Source organism: Myotis lucifugus, unplaced genomic scaffold (assembly GCF_000147115.1).
Source record: "Myotis lucifugus unplaced genomic scaffold, Myoluc2.0 scaffold_134, whole genome shotgun sequence".
Lineage (NCBI taxonomy): Eukaryota > Metazoa > Chordata > Mammalia > Chiroptera > Vespertilionidae > Myotis > Myotis lucifugus.
Genome location: NW_005871182.1, coordinates 1,859,865 through 1,875,623, shown reverse-complemented (window position 1 = coordinate 1,875,623; position 15,759 = coordinate 1,859,865). Strand labels below are relative to the sequence as shown.

The 15,759-nt window shown below is 44.2% G+C and overlaps 1 protein-coding gene across 4 annotated transcripts in view; it reads left to right on the top strand.

Moving 5' to 3' along the window:
• The first annotated feature begins 2,986 nt into the window (after positions 1 to 2,986).
• XDH (xanthine dehydrogenase) overlaps positions 2,987 to 15,759 on the top strand; it is a 64,939-nt gene continuing 52,166 nt past the window's right edge. For 2 of the 4 annotated variants that reach the window (XM_006094346.3, XM_023758620.1), the window contains exons 1-2: positions 4,953 to 5,071; positions 11,341 to 11,398. In XM_006094346.3, the coding sequence (XP_006094408.1) occupies positions 5,030 to 5,071; positions 11,341 to 11,398 (100 nt within the window). In that variant the 5' untranslated portion in view covers positions 4,953 to 5,029. Of the gene's footprint in view, positions 3,025 to 4,952; positions 5,072 to 11,340; positions 11,399 to 15,759 lie in introns of those variants that run through there. The other 2 variants (XM_023758622.1, XM_023758621.1) reach the window with 2 other exon arrangements.

Sequence of the window (15,759 nt, the reverse complement as noted above, 5' to 3'; positions counted from 1 at the left end):
TTCCCAGCAGAAACGTTTCAATAGAGAAGAAGGGTATGGATATTTGTAGGGCAGGCAGAGACAGCTTGCACACTTACATCCTCATGGGTGCAGGGAGAGAGACCACAAATACGTAAGTGAGGTCATGATATAGTATTTCAGATGATTAATAAGAAAAAAGTCAGAGGAGGAGAATAGGACTTGCAAATAGTTGTGGAAAGAATTTTCTCAGGGGTTACTCATTGGGCCATATTGTCTACAGAGCACATGTGACTTGACCTCTGGGTGAAGAAGTCAAGGCTCTTCTTCCCCAATTGTGCTAGAGCAGCTCAGATGGGAAAGAAAGACCTTACTCTGTGTGCAGACAAACCCACGCGGTCATCACCACAAATGACCTTGGAGTTCCAGAGCTTATTGAATGCCAAAGACATGATCAAAAAACAGAACAGATGAAGACTGATAACGTGGGGTTGAATTTGCTTCTGGGCCTTTTCTATTCCTCTAGCTTTTATATGTCTGCGGCACGAACTCAGGCTGAAGTTCACATCCTTTTAGTTTTGACTCTGTGTCCGCTTCTGAGTAACCCGTTCTTGATTCTAAAGGAACCCACTGCCCAGATGCATGTAGAAAACCAGGGATTGATTTCCTCCCTGGTAATAATGTGACCTTTATGTTGAGGAATACCGATTGGTTACCTCATATCAATGATAAAAGGAAAGTTGCTGGTGAGGGAAGTTCAATGGTGTTGAGATATGGAATGATGGAAGAAAATTCCACATTTGGTAAAAGGCAGAGGCTTAGACATTTCTGAAAAACACTTGTTCCTTGTATTGTGGGCTCAACTCATAAGCATTTTTAAAATTTGATTTTTTAAAAATATTTTTTTATTGATTTCAGAGAAGAAGGGAAAAGGAGAGATAGAAACATCAATGATAAGAATCATTGATCAGCCCTAACTGGTTTGGCTTAGTGGATAGAGCGTCGGCCTGTGGACTCAAGGGTCCCAGGTTCGATTCCAGTCAAGGGCATGTACCTTGGTTGCAGGCACATCCGCAGTAGGGAGTGTGCAGGAGGCAGCTGATCGATGTTTCTCTTTCATCGATGTTTCCAACTCTCTATCCCTCTCCCTTCCTCTCTGTAAAAAATCAATAAAATATATTAAAAAAGAGAAAAGAATCATTGGTCAGCTGCCTCCTGCATGCCCCCTACTGGGGATCAAACCCGAAACCCTGGGCATGTGCCCTGAACGGGAATCGAACTGTGACCTCCTGGTTCATAGGTTGACCCTCAACCACTGAGCCACACCAGCTGAGCTCATAAGCATTTTTGATCCTTTTTATAGACTTGGCCCTCTGCTGGGCACCAGCAATATAGTCAGAAACACAGTTCTGCTCCTGGTCTCAGGGGCTTCCCTAACCAGAAGCCTGGATTTCAGCCGGGCTGAGAAGGGCTGTGAGTACCATGCTCACAATCCTGGGGTTCATGCTCCATAGTTAGTGAAGAGCCACCAGGGAGATGACTTCTCTGCTGAGAAGTGGGTGACAGATGTAGAAACTGACACTCACTCGCCATGAGACAGCAAGTCAAACTTGCTGCCTCTCATTTTCTTTGTCTGGAGAAGAAAGATAATAATAACTTCCTGGCCCATTCCACAGGGCTTTTATAAGGATCAAATGAATTCACATTATGTGCAAAGAAGTGCTCTTCAGGTGTCAAAAGCTATCATTAGGACCGGTTAATAATCTGGATGTTTGGAGAACAGGGAGGACTTGGGTGGTAGGCAGTGAGGCTCTGAGAATGTGGCAAAATCTTTCGTCCAGAATGGGCCTATTTAGGAGGAAAATCAGGTCTTTGGCAAGAAAATTAAGAAAAGTCTGAACCATGGAATGTGATTTTCCTTTTTCTCAAGTAAATTTTTTTAACTAAATATATATTTTTATTGATTTCAGAAAGGAAGGAAGAGGGAGAGAGAGATAGAAATATCAATGACGAGAGAATCATTGATCAGCTGCCTTCTGCGCGCCCCACACTGGGGATCGAGCCCACAATCCTGGCATGTGCCCTGACCAGGAATCAAACCGTGACCTTCTGGTCCATAGGTCGATGCTCAACCACTGAGCCACACCAGCTGGGCTCGAGGAAAGTTTGTTGTAAGTGAAGAAAGTGAACAGGGGACACCTGTAGGGTACAGACAGAGGCGCACATCTGGGTGCAGAGAGAGGGAGTGGGCAGCCCAGAGGTGCTGCTGCAGAGGCAGGCACAGGCAGGGCTGGCCCTGAGACCTGTGGGAAGTGGGACCTGCCAGGGCAGCAGCTGCCAGAGCACCAGGCCTGGCCAGGCATTCAGAGAACCTTCGAGCACTTTCCTGAATCACTCCTTCCAGGGCATGCTTGGCCCAAAGAGCTCACTATTCCACGAGTTATGACTTGGCTCTTGGCAGCGTTTTTACTCTTCTTATCTCTTGTGATTTCCTGGAAGTGTGGTTCCAAGAGGAAGACTTGTTTGTGTCCAGGGGGCCTCAGGGCTTACCTGACTTCTCCATGGACTTTGGGACCTCGTCTACCAACGCCGTGCAAATTATAAAGCAAGATGTTCTTTTGAAAAGTGCGGTAAGTTAATGTAATGTTAAGTTATAGTTGGCCCATTCCCAGACCACGAAATCCCATTAATTCAACCCAAAGTTGGGAATTCATTCAACATTGAAAGCATGTATAGGTGGTCATCAACTTTGAAAAAACAAAACTTATTTTAGACGGTTTTCCCCTAATTTATAACATCTAGAAAAACCACAGAGAAAGAAATGGTCACAAATATTTTGCTGAATAAAAAGTAAAATGAATTTAAAGGTTTTTTTTTGTCAAATCTCAGTATTATAGAAATAAATTAGTTATTATAATTATTACAGAAATAAAATATGAATGACAGCATGAGCCCTTCTTGAAAATATATTTTGCTCTCATTTTTTTCAGTGCTCCACAGTAACAGAGAGGAACTTCATCTCTGGGAGGCTGAAGACTGGCAGACGGGGGACAAGTAAATCACTACGTATGTACTGAGCATTTACTGTGGGTCACACTCCTAACCTAAGTCCCACTTAATTCTCACCACAGTGGATTCTTAGCAAGTAGGTATAGTCGCCCCCATTCCATAGATAAGTCTACTGAGGCCAAGAGAGTGATTTTTGCTAAAGGTCACACAGAAGTGGTGGAGATAATACTCAAGCCAGTCTACCTACATCAAACCTGAGGTCCTGCCTCCACCTTCCCTCTTTACCTTGAGAGTTTCTTGGGACTTTGGCTAGAGACTGGCTAGGAAGTAAAGGGCTTGGATAGCTGGATGGATCAGTGAATAGAGGAAAAGCCTCTCCATCACAGAGGTGAAAGGTCAGGGAGAAGTCATCCATTACCAAGCACCACCCCAGGCTCAGCCCCTCTTTCCTTCTGCCTTTTAGGGGAGGGTCTCTCAATCTTGGCTCTATTGACATGTAAGACCAGATAGTTGTTTGTTGCTGGGGCTGTCCTGTGCATTATAGAGTGTCTTGTAGCATCCTTGGCCTCTATCTACTAGATACCAGTAGCAACCCTTCCTGGTCATAACAATAAAACTCAACCCCAGACATTGCTGAATGGCTTCTGAGGGTGGGAATCCTCACCCACCCCAGTTAAAAATCATTGTTTTCTGGTGACCAACCAACACAGTTTGCCCTGGACTGAAGGGATTCAGTGCTAAAACCAGGATAGGTGGGGGCAAACTGGGATGATTGGCCACCCTACAAATGGAATTTCATCTTCTGCTTATAGGAAGGCTGTGGTTGGGAGAGACGCCTGTGTGGATAACATGGTTGTCCTGTGGTCTTCAGTTTCTCTAAGCTGCTGCTGTGCCAGGCACTTCTGTGTAATACTCCTGTTTCTCCACCCCACTCCTAGCCTGCCAGGAGTGTGGGGAAAGTTACCTGTTTTCAAGGGCTGTTTGAGTAACTGTGCGGGTCCTTTTAGGGTGAAAGCAGACCAGAGGGAAAGCTGATGTGTGTGTGTGTGTGTGTGTGTGTGTGTGGACTGGGAGGGGCATTTGGGTGCCAGACTGCAGAGAGCTCATTGGTGCTGCCTGGGTGGGCAATGTGCATGTGTGTTTGCATTAGGAGTTAATGAATACTGGACGAGGGCAGGTTTTCAGCTCCGAGCTAACTTGGCCTATGAGTAGGTAGTGTGCGCATTTTAATTTATTTGGTATTACGAAATATTTTTATGAGTTACTCTGATGATGTATTAAGGGCACATTCCTTAGAGACATAAATAAAAGCCTCAAAAATGATTTATTGTTAGCATTATTTTTGTTGTGTTGTTGAGTCTACATCAGTAGTCGTAATCAATATTTTAGTTCTTTGCAAATTGACAAAGTGCTTCCAAAATATATCATATGTCCCTCCGCCTTCTGCTTTTGGTGTCATTGGTGTGCCCATTTAGAGGGTGAGCACAGAATTCTGAAGGAGATAAGTAACTGGCTGAGGTCCAATGCCAGGTTTTGCATCTGGATCACCGGGCACCACATCTGTGACCTCCATGTTCCTCCAGAAGGATGAGCCCTGAAGGTAAGGGCTGAGTCTGCGTTGCTGTAACTATATCTGGTGAACATCAAGGAGGGTGTGAGTCAGCCCTACTGCCCTGACTCTGACAATGGCCCTTCCCCCTTCTCTGTCGTCAGCCAGTGGGGGGATGAAGCAGGTTCCACGGGGCAGTGCCTAAGACCCATGGTGGCACAGTACCAAGGCTGATAATCTTGCTGATTCGTGCCTTCCTCTGTGCTCTTTGACACAGGTGTTGGGGGTGTGATTTGCTTGTGAATGATTGCTTTCATTTTCCTTGATTATGCAAACCGATGGCTTTTTGCCAGGAACTCTCAACCCCCTGAGGCTCTACGCTCCTTCCCTCCTATTGGCCTACTTGCTCTCATTATTTTGGGGAGGAGTATTTTTCAAGTGGCAGAGGAGTAATAACTGCCCTTGTCTCTCGGGAGTGAGGTACCTGGAGTTCAGGGGACCCACCTGTTGACAATGACAGCGGACGAGTTGGTTTTCTTTGTGAATGGCAAAAAGGTAAGCAGGAGCTGACCTTTGCTTTGGCTTCCCTGCTCCCTGGAAAGGGCTATGTGTCCAGTGGAAGAAGCTGTTCTCTCTTTTCGTGTTTTCCTTTCTCTCTCTTCCTTTAAAGGTGTGGCTGCCTTTGGGGTGACCTTGGGGAAAGAAGACCTTCTCCAGGCTAGACCAGAGTCAAGATAGATACTCAAGGGGCAAAAAAGTGAGGGGGAGGGAAGCGAGGAGAGAAGTGTTTGGGAGCTTCTCCCACCCCACCCACCCCACAGCACGAAGCTGAGAAGGGAGGACAGGGTTCTAGGTGAGACTGGAGGTCACCCACCACACTTCTATTTCTGTATTTAATCAAATATGGCCTAAGGCATCGGTTGATCTCTTTACCAAGGGAAGGAATGGGAACGTGTTTTCTTGCTAATATCCAGATATAAGATGTATGCAGCCTTTGCTTCTGATATTTCATGTATGGAAATATAGCAGCTAACTTGTGGGAGTACGTATACTGACATCTTGTGGCAGATACATTTATTTTCATTAAGGGCATGCTTGCCCCTGCCCTTAGTTCTACATATTAATAATGCAAATCCCTTTGGTAAAAATGGACCATTTGGATTAACTTTAGGGGTGCCCAGGGACCTAGGGAAGGTGAGGGTAAGATGGGCCAGAGGGGGACTTATGACATGGGGACCATGTCCTTGCAGCACTGGAAGGATGAGGACCTTTGCAAATTCTAATGTAGGTGCAGAGAGAGAGGGTGCAAGCACATTACATTGTCTCCATCTTCCACTTGCCCTCCCTACACCGCTGCTGACTTGCTTGCATCTGCTTTAGTTCCCCAGTTGGGAATGAATGGGACAGTAAGAGGGATTGTTGCACATGAAAAACAGGGTGACTTTCACGGTAATTTTCAAGAACTAAAATGTGCTTCATAGGACATCTAGTGCTTAAGTGTTAGGGTGTATTTGAGACTAGCAAGAAAATTCCATGAGCTACCATAACATCAGTGCTCCAAAGGCTAAAGACTCAGTGTGACTGGTGTCACCGGGAGGCACTGGGGAGTGGGGTCAGCCATGCCCTTCTGGGTTCAAAGTTGTCTCTCCATGCCAGTTTCTTTTCAGGATTGGCATCTGGCAGCAAACCAAGAGGTAGGGCGAAGCTTCCACGTTGGTAGTAGTAAGACTTTTGCACCCAAGATTTCCAACAATTTTGTTGCATTCAGCAATTGCACTGCAGAGATTTAAGAAATAGTTGTTGAATTGGCTTTCTAGAAGCGTGTCTTCTGTGGAATTGTTCTAAGCAATTTTTACATTCCTTGAGCAGCTGGATTTACTGGTTAATGACTTCCAAGGCCACACCCACCTCTAAGGTTGATTTTTTTTTTATTGAGCCATCAATTCCTGTGTGTCAGTACAAGCTTCTATTCTTCTTTACAAATTGTTTGCCCCGATGCACTGGAGCATTTGCAGGGAAATCCGGCTTGGCAAAAATTGCTTTCTCATGAGTTTTATTTTCACCTGAGGAAAGCAATTCGGAATTTGTAGATGGAATTATCACATCAAACCCTACCATCTACTCGGGCCAGTTTTTGTGATGAATATCCATGTTTGAGAAACCGCTGGCAAGAGGACAGGCGGTGCAAGGAGTGATGAGGTAAAAGCAGTACTGTAAAAACAAGACCCAGTCAAGGAATCCCCAAACAAATTAAGGCAGGTGTGAGTAAGCACCGAGTCCCAAATGTTCTAGACCAGCCGTGGGCAAACTATGGCCCGCGAGCCAGATCCAGCCCGTTTGAAATGAATAAAACTAAAAAAAAAAGACCGTACCCTTTTATGTAATGATGTTTACTTTGAATTTATATTAGTTCACACAAACACTCCATCCATGCTTTTGTTCCGGCCCTCCGGTCCAGTTTAAGAACCCATTGTGGCCCTTGAGTCAAAATTTTGCCCACCCCTGTTCTAGACCTTTTGTTACAGGACATTATACACAGAAGTTATGAAACAAGAGGCCAGAACTTGGTGACTCACTCTTCAATGTGAGCCTTCAACTCTCCCTGTCCTTCACTAGCTGGGGTCCTGGGGAAGATATAGGGTGTCCCAAAATTCACGCAAGATGTAATTTTGATAGAAAACACAGGTTTATAATTAAAAATTGTAAATTTTTTATTGATTCATAAAGTATACAGTATAGGGTTATGTATGGAATAGCACATCGGGTAAATAGTCTCCACAGCTTTGCTGGCACATACGCAAAGCCGTGGTCTTCATTGGTCTTCATTGTCCCTGCTCCTGGGCCATAATTGGTACTTGGTAATGCTTATCAAATTGAAGGGATTAAAATCAAAGGGCAACAGATATTAGAATCTGATTCAATAAACCAAGTAAAATTAGGCTTTTATTTTATTTTGTTGTTGTTGTTAATGCTCACGCAAAATTCAAATCTTGCGTGAATTTTGGGACACCCTATATAAGATACCAGCCATCAAGTACCCAGGGGGCCTTCTGTGGTGATGATGGGCCTTATTGGCTGTTGTTTTCACGTCTTCTGCTGATCGAAAGAGAGGAAGGGAAAGAGCTGCCCAGGATTTTGTTATTGTAGTGATAGTCCTTTGGGAGGGTAGGATCCTTGCTTTTCGGAGCAATCACTCTCTGTTTAGTGGAGACTGTGGCATCTGGAGGAAGCTAGGGAGGTTTAGCATGTACGGTGCAGCTGAAGGTGTCCAATAGTGATCCCCTCACAAGAAGTCAGTGTCAGGGAGTTGAGCCTCTCTCTCTCCCTCCCTCACATCATTGACATTTTGCAAGTTCCTCCCAGACCTGGGCTTGTGGATATACATGGGCTGGAGGCATTGCCATTCAGGAGTTTATGAACTAGTTGCAGAGGTGGATTATGGTTAGGCAAAGTGATATATTCCAAAATGTATTTCACAGGAAACTATCCCCGTGAGATACACTTCTTAGATATTCTTAAACCACTCAGCCCAGCGCTGGCACAAAGTAGGTGCCCAAATCATGTGAGTAGAATGAATAGATGAATAGTAAAAGTCCTAAAAAAATCCTCTGGCAAAGTAATTTATTTTTTAAACTTTGTATTTTAAGTTTGCAGAAAAGTTACAGGAAGAATGCAAAGAAATATTAAATAGACTTTTCCTACGTGTTAACATTTTGCCACATTTGTATTTTATTTATCTCTCTCTTTACATATATATATGTATGTAGTTATAGGTACCTACATAGATATATAGGTGTATGTTTAATAAGTACACAAATATATATTTATTTATGTATGCAAATAATAGAACTAAATATATAAAGCATAAGATTTTATTTCTGAATCATCTGAGGGTCAATTTCAGACATCATACCCTCTTACCCCTTAAATGAAAAATAAAGATATTATAACAGAACCACAGATTTTAAAAATCAGGAAGTTTAGTGTTGACATAATACTATGATCTAAAATCTATAGATTTTTATGCAACATTATTTCCATTTTCCCAGTGACGTTCTTCATGACTCCCCCGATCCCACCCCAGGCCAGGATTGCATCTTGCAGTTAATTGTCAAGTCTTTTTAGTGTCCTTTAATCTGGAACAGCTTCTTAGCTTTCCTTGTGTTTTGGGACGGTGATGTTTATGAAGAGAACAAGTCAGTTTTTTTTTAAATGTCCCTCATTTTGAGTTTGTGCCATGCTTCCTAATAATTCGATCCAGAGTCTGCACTGTGGGTGGGAATTGCAGAGAAGTAGTGCGACCTTATCGGGAGGACATCCTGTCAGGACATCCTGTCAGCGTTCGCATTACTGGGTGTGAACTTTGCTCCTTTGGTGAGGCGGTGCTCAGGTTTCTCCGCTGTCAGGTTACTCTTGCTTCCTTTATAATTAGTAAATGATCTGTGAGAAGGTACTTTGAGGCTGTAAATATCTCCATTATCAAACGTTCACCCACTAGTTTTATTATCTTTTAATGTTAATCATTCTCGGCTGGATCAGTAACGGGGCAGGTGATAAGATGGCCGATCATGTTTATTAATTGGTTTTCTTTTGCCAAGAAAACTTCCCCTTTTCTCCCATTTGTTTCTTTATTTATTAATTATGAATTCAGACTCATGGGTTTTTACTTAATGGATTATAAACCCATTTTGGCCATTATTTGTTTTGGTGATTGGGGTTTTCTAAAACCATCTGCCTAACCCAGTGTCTCCTAAGCTCCCTTCCCCACAAAGTGTTTTTCCTGTGGGATTCCCACTGGTGTCCTATTGAGAGAGGGTTCCATGGGGTTTTCTGGGGGCAAACTCTGCAGCCAGGCCCTGAGAGTGGCACAGCCATTTTCTGTTGGAATTCAGGGAGGTGGGCTTGTGGCTGGGGTGATAGGAAAAGCCTTACTAGGAAGGTGTCCAGGGTCTTCTGATAATCAAGACGCAGATGGCAGAGGAACGAAATGGTTGAAGACTTATGAGCTAGAAGGTAGATGGTGTGTTTTCACTGGAGTACGAAAACCAGCTTGGCAGGGAAAGTAGGCAGGGGAAAGGCTGAAAATGAAGATGGGGGACATATTGAAAAGGGCCTTGACAGACAGCCTAAGGAACCTGGGAGACCTTGCAGGTCACTGAGGGCAGAGCAGGGGACCGATGTGATGTGACAGAATCAGAGCTGGCGGGCAGGAGGAAGGACCCACTTGGGGAGAAGACAGTAGGTAAGGCGCTCATGTCCGTCTACAGAACAGGCGCTGGGGATCTTTAGTTTGTACACTTATGATTTCTTCTCCAAGAGGAAAGACATAGTTGCTGTGTAAACTTTGTAATCAGGACCTTGAATAAGCTGTGGGGTGTAATGAAAAAGGGAAATTCATCCTATCTTTCCCTTCCCTCAAACTTGATTCAAGAGGTGAATTCTGGCAGTTTTGTTACCTCTTTGACTACTTTTGGTTAACAAGAAACCCTATGGTCATTTCTAAGTTGCTGAACACAGTCTCAGTTCAGGACAGAGGTGAGGGCAGCAAGAAGGTTTTCATTTGATTGGTGTTGGGATAAGGTGGCTTCCCACCAGGGGGCACATTCAGTGGGAGCTCTGACATGGGGTCTGTGCTCCTCCCAGGCCTCTGCTCTCTCCCAGCCTCGGTTTGGGAGGTCCCCTCCGCACAGACTCTGTTGGAGGTCCCATCACCTGTAGTTGGTGTTTTTTTTTTTGGAGAATGATTTAAACAGTCCTCTCTCTCTCTCTCTCTCTCTCTCTCTCTCTCTCTCTTCCTCTCTTTTTCTCTCTCCCTCTCTACTTTCCACATGCCCTCTCTCCCTCTCTTTCTCTCTCTCTTATGCATGGCCTCCATTAGGTCCATGGTCAACACTTTATGTGCTTTGCTCTCCTGAACTTTGGGAGTGCACCCCAACCCCAACACTGACACTGCTTCTTCAGCTGTCTGGTGGGCCTACCTCTGGCTGTTTAGATGGGCCAGACCACCGCTTCCCCAGTACTGCAAAGGCCACACACTAGCTTCATGTGTGGTGCTATGAAAGCCCCCTAATGATGTATGAGGTGCGAGCAGATACTTCTCTCCTGACTTTAGGAAGATGTGGAAGTCATACCACAGGGCTCTCTACAGAAACCCTCATCACAAATTCTCTACCTTTAACCACCCAAATCACCCAAACCCTTTCACCCTTGGTAATGTGTGAGGAGGCATGAAATGGTTTTCCATAGATTTCCTCTGAAAATTTGCTTTGGGAACTAGCACTTCACTCTGTAGACAGCCTCCTCCATTTTATCGGGAATTCCATTTGTGGCCCTTTGGTTGGAGAGCTCTCCTCCTTTTCTGACATGTGTTAATGTTGTTGACTGTGATAGCCCAATGCGTACAATACTCCGCTGTGAGCACAGGTCCACAGATTGGCCCTCTGCTCTCCGAGTGAGGACACCCAGGAAGCAAACCCAGAGGTCTGCATGCTGCCACCTCAGCTGTCCTTGGCATTCACAGGTGTGATCGGCAGCTGGAAATGAGGTGAAATGTTTGCTTTAAAGAGAGCTTTGCCTCGGTCAGCCTAGCATGGCAGGCGCGAAACCCAAGTCCTCGTGGTGGGTCCTACTGTAGAACCTTAGGATGGAAGATGTCAGCACATACATAGTTGGGCTTGTAGTTAATGTGGCCATTCTTATGGAATTTTCAAGAAAAAACCCTTTAGTTTTCGTAAGATATTTAACACATCCCCATTAACTTTACCAATTTTTCAGTAAGAAAACGGCTAAGTACACCTATGATATATTTTCCTGTTATTTTGTAGGTGGTGGAGAAAAATGCAGATCCAGAAACAACCCTTTTGGCCTACCTGAGAAGAAACTGTATCCTGACTTTGGAGTGGGGTGAGGGAGAGGGCCGGTGGGACTCATTCTCTGGGTTGCATGTCATTTTCTAGTGACTGCTGGGGAGGCTGTGGCATGTGGAGGAAGGAGCACTGGACTGGGGCTCTGGACACCTGCATTCTAGCTGCCCTCAGCAGCAGTGTGACCCTGGCAACTCATTTGAGCTCTGGGTCTGCAATTCTCAGCTATTGAATAGGAAGATCATTTTTTCAAAATCTTTATTGTTTAGATTATTACAGATGTTCCTCTTTTTCCCCCCATAGCTCCCCTCCACCCGGTTCCCACCCCACCCCAGGCCTTCGCGCCCCCCACTATCCTTGTCCATTGGTATAAGATTTTTCTCCAATCTCTTCCTGCATCCCTCACACCCCCTTTCCCCGCCACCCCGGGAATTGTCAGTCTGCTCTTATTTCCATGCCCTGATTCTATTACATTCATCAGTTTATTCTGTTCACCAGATTTTTTATTCATTTGATTTTTAGATTCACTTGTTGATATGTATTTGTTGTCACTTTGTTGGTCATAATTTTTTATCTTTACCTTTTTCTTCTTCTTCCTCTTCTTAAAGAAAACCCTTCAGCATTTCGTATAATACTGGTTTGGTAGTGATGAACTCCTTTAGCTTTTTCTTGTCTGTGAATCTCTTTATCTGACCTTTAATTCTAAATGATAGCTTTGCTGGGTAGAGTAGTCTTGGTTGTATGTTCTTGCTATTCATCACTTTGAATATTTCTTGCTACTCCCTTCTGGCCTGCATATTTTCTGTTGAGAAATCAGCTGACAATCTTATGGTAACTCCCTTGTAGGTAACTATTTTTCTCTTGCTGATTTTAAGATTCCCTCTTGGTCTTTTGCCCTTGGCATTTTTTTACATTGTTTTATTGCTAAAAGTATTACAAAGAGTATTGCATAGGTCTCCTTTTTTTTTCTCCCCTTGACCCTCCTGTAGCCTCCCATATCCCCCAGTGTCTTGTGTCCATTGGTTATGCTCATATGCATGCATACAAGTCCTTTGGTTGATCTCGCCCCAACCCTCCCCAGCCTTCCCGCTGTAGTTTGACAGTCTGTTCGATGCTGCTCTGCCTCTGTATCTATTTTTGCTCATCAGTTTATAATGGTCTTAATTATCCATAAATGAGTGAGAACATGTGGTATTTTTCTTTCATTGACTGGCTTATTAGCTTAGCATAATGCTCTCCAGTTCCATCCATGCTGTTGCAAATGGTAAGAATTCCTTCTTTTTTACAGCAGCATAGTATTCCATTGTGTAGATGTACCACAGTTTTCTAATCCATTCATCTGCTGATGGGCACTTAGGCGGTTTCCAGATCTTAGCTATGGTGAATTGTGCTGCTATGAACATAGGGGTGCATATATCCTTTATGATTGGTGTTTCTGTTTTCTTGGGATATATTCCTAGAAGTGGGATCACTGGGTCAAATGGGAATTCCATTTTTAACTTTTTGAGGAAACTCCATACTGTCTTCCATAGTGGCTGCACCAGTCTGCATTCCCACCAGCAGTGCACGAGTGTTCCTTTTTCTCCACATCCTCTCCAGCACTTGTCGTTTGTTGATTTGTTGATGATAGCCATTCTGACAGGTGTGAGATGGTACCTCATTGTTGTTTTGATTTGCATCTCTCGGATGATTAGTGACTTTGAGCATGTTTTCATATGTCTCTTGGCTTTCTGAATGTCCTCTTTTAAAAAGTGTCTATTTAGGTCCTTCACCCATTTTTTGATTGGATTGTTTATCTTCCTTTTGTTAAGTTGTATGAGTTCCCTATAAATGTTGGAGATTAAACCCTTATCGGTGATTACATTGGCAAATATGTTCTCCCATGCAGTGGGCTTTCTTGTTGTTTTGTTGATGGTTTCTTTTGCTGTGCAGAAGCTTTTTATTTTGATGTAGTCCCATTTGTTTATTTTCTCTTTAGTTTCCAATGCCCTAGGAGATGTATCGGTGAAGAAATTGCTTCGGCATATGTCTGAGATTTTTTTGCCTTTGGATTCCTCTAGTATTTTTATGGTTTCCCATCTTACATTTAAGTCCTTTATCCATTTTGAGTTTATTTTTGTGTATGGTTTAAGTTGGTGGTCTAGTTTCATTTTTTTGCATGTATCTATCCAATTTTCCCAACACCATTTATTGAAGAGACTGTCTTGACTCCATTGTATGTTCTTGCTTCCTTTGTCAAATATTAATTGAGCATATTGGTTCGGGTCGATTTCTGGGCTCTCTATTCTATTCCATTGATCTATATGTCTGTTCTTGTGCCAGTACCAGGCAGTTTTGAGAACAGTGGCTTTGTAATACAGCCCTTGGCATTTTAATTATGATGTGTTGGTGTGGTCCTCTTTGGATTCCTTTTGTTTGGGGTTCTCTGTGCTTCCTGTACTTGTAAGTCTATTTCTTTCACCAGGTAGGGAAGTTTTCTGTCATTATTTCTTCAAATATCTTGCTCTCTCTCTTCTTCTGGCACCCCCATAATACAGATGTTGGTACGCTTGAAGTTGTCCCAGAGTCTCCTTACACTATCTTCATATTTTTGGATTTTTTTTTTCTTTTTGCTCTTCCAATTGGGTGTTTTTTGCTTCCTCGTATTTCAAATCATTGACTTGATTTTTGGAATCCTCTAGTCTACTGTTGAATCTCTATATATTATTCTTTGTTTCAGTCAGTGTATGCTTAATTTTTGACTGGTCCTTTTCCATTTTTTTGGCATTCTCACTAAGATCCTTGAAGGTCTCACTAAGTTCCTTGGAGGTTACTAGAAGATTCCTGAGTAACCTTATAACTCTGGTTTTGAACTCTATATCCAGTATTTTGCTTTCTTCCATTTCTTTCATTTGTGACATGTTTCTTTGTCTCCACATTTTGGCTGCTTCCCTGTGTTTGTTTCTACATATTGGGTAGCCTGCTAAGTTTCCTTGAGTTGATAGAATGGCCTTGTGTGGTAGGTGTCCTATAGGGCCCAGTGGCTCAGCCTCCCCAATCACCTGAGGTGGACACTCTTGGCACACCCCTTTGTGGGCTGTGTGCACAGTCTTGTTGTAGTTGAGCCTTGATGCTGTTGGTATCACTGGGAAGAATTGACCTTCAGGCCAATTGGCTGTGAGGACCAGCTATGTCTACAATGGAAGAGCTGCTGTGCAGGACTTGCTTTACTGGGGCTTTGGTGCTCACTGAGTCTGCCCCTTGAATGTGTCACTTATGTATGTGAAGAGTTGTAATCTGGTATGGTCTCACACTGACCACTGGGTACACTGGCTCTTGTATCTCCAAGGAGGTACAAAGTCAGCCACTGCCTGGGACCAACCAGCAGGAACTACAGAGAGATCTGCAGATTCTTCCTCTTTGTATCGGGTTTGGAAGTGCCCAGATGAGGCCCAGCTGTGAAGCAAGGCAGGCTGCTGCTGCTGGCCTTGGGCATTCTTTTGTTAGCTTTGGGGCTCCCTGACCCAGATGCCTGTTAGGTTTTAGGCTGAGAAAGGACAGGCCATTCATATGTAAAAGCTGCTGCACACAGCTTGGGTGGGGTTGTAAATTGGGTGGGGTAGGGTCTCAGGGAATCTCCAGGGTGGAGCAAACAGCAATGGCTGCCAGTCAGCCCTGCACCAGAGAGGTCCCAGTGCAGGAACAATGACTGCTGTGAGCATTTCTGTCTGAAAGAAAGCTGCCCTCATGTTCCTGCCCTGATGCCAGACAGTCCAGTTTCTCCCCATATGTGTCTGGGTCCACCAGAGTCTTGCCCAGAACTGGAGTTCAGAGCAAGCTGGAGCTTGTATCTCCCTCCTGATTAAAAAATCAGTGCACCCAGTGCCAGCCCATTCCGCCCCTCCATGCCTCCTACCAGTCTCAATGGGCTTTCTTCTTTACCTCTCTGGTTGTAGTGCATCCACTCAGCCAGCTTTCCAGCCGTTCTGGATGATAGTTGTTCTGTCTTTTAGTTGTAATTTTGATGTGGTTGTGAGAGGCATCAAGTACAGGTGTTTACCTATGTTTCCATCTTGGTTCTCTGGAAGATCATTCTTGGTTCTCTGGAAGATCTTTCTTGATGCTCCTTAAGATCTCTTCCAGCGAAGACTCTAGTGAAGCCAAGGTTTGACCCTGGGCCTGAAAAACAAGCAGCTCCCATAGGCACTCATTAGCCCTGGCCAGCTTCATGGTCATTCCCACTCAGAGGAGCCAGACTATCCTCAGCCCATCTCTGCCTGAGACCTAAATGGGCTTCCTGGGGAAAGTTTCCAGCTCAGAGAAGGTGGAGAGAAAGTCAGAGGAAGCATTGTGTGTGTTGGAGAAGGGAAACCTGAGGTGGGGAACTATGTAGAGGTGCCG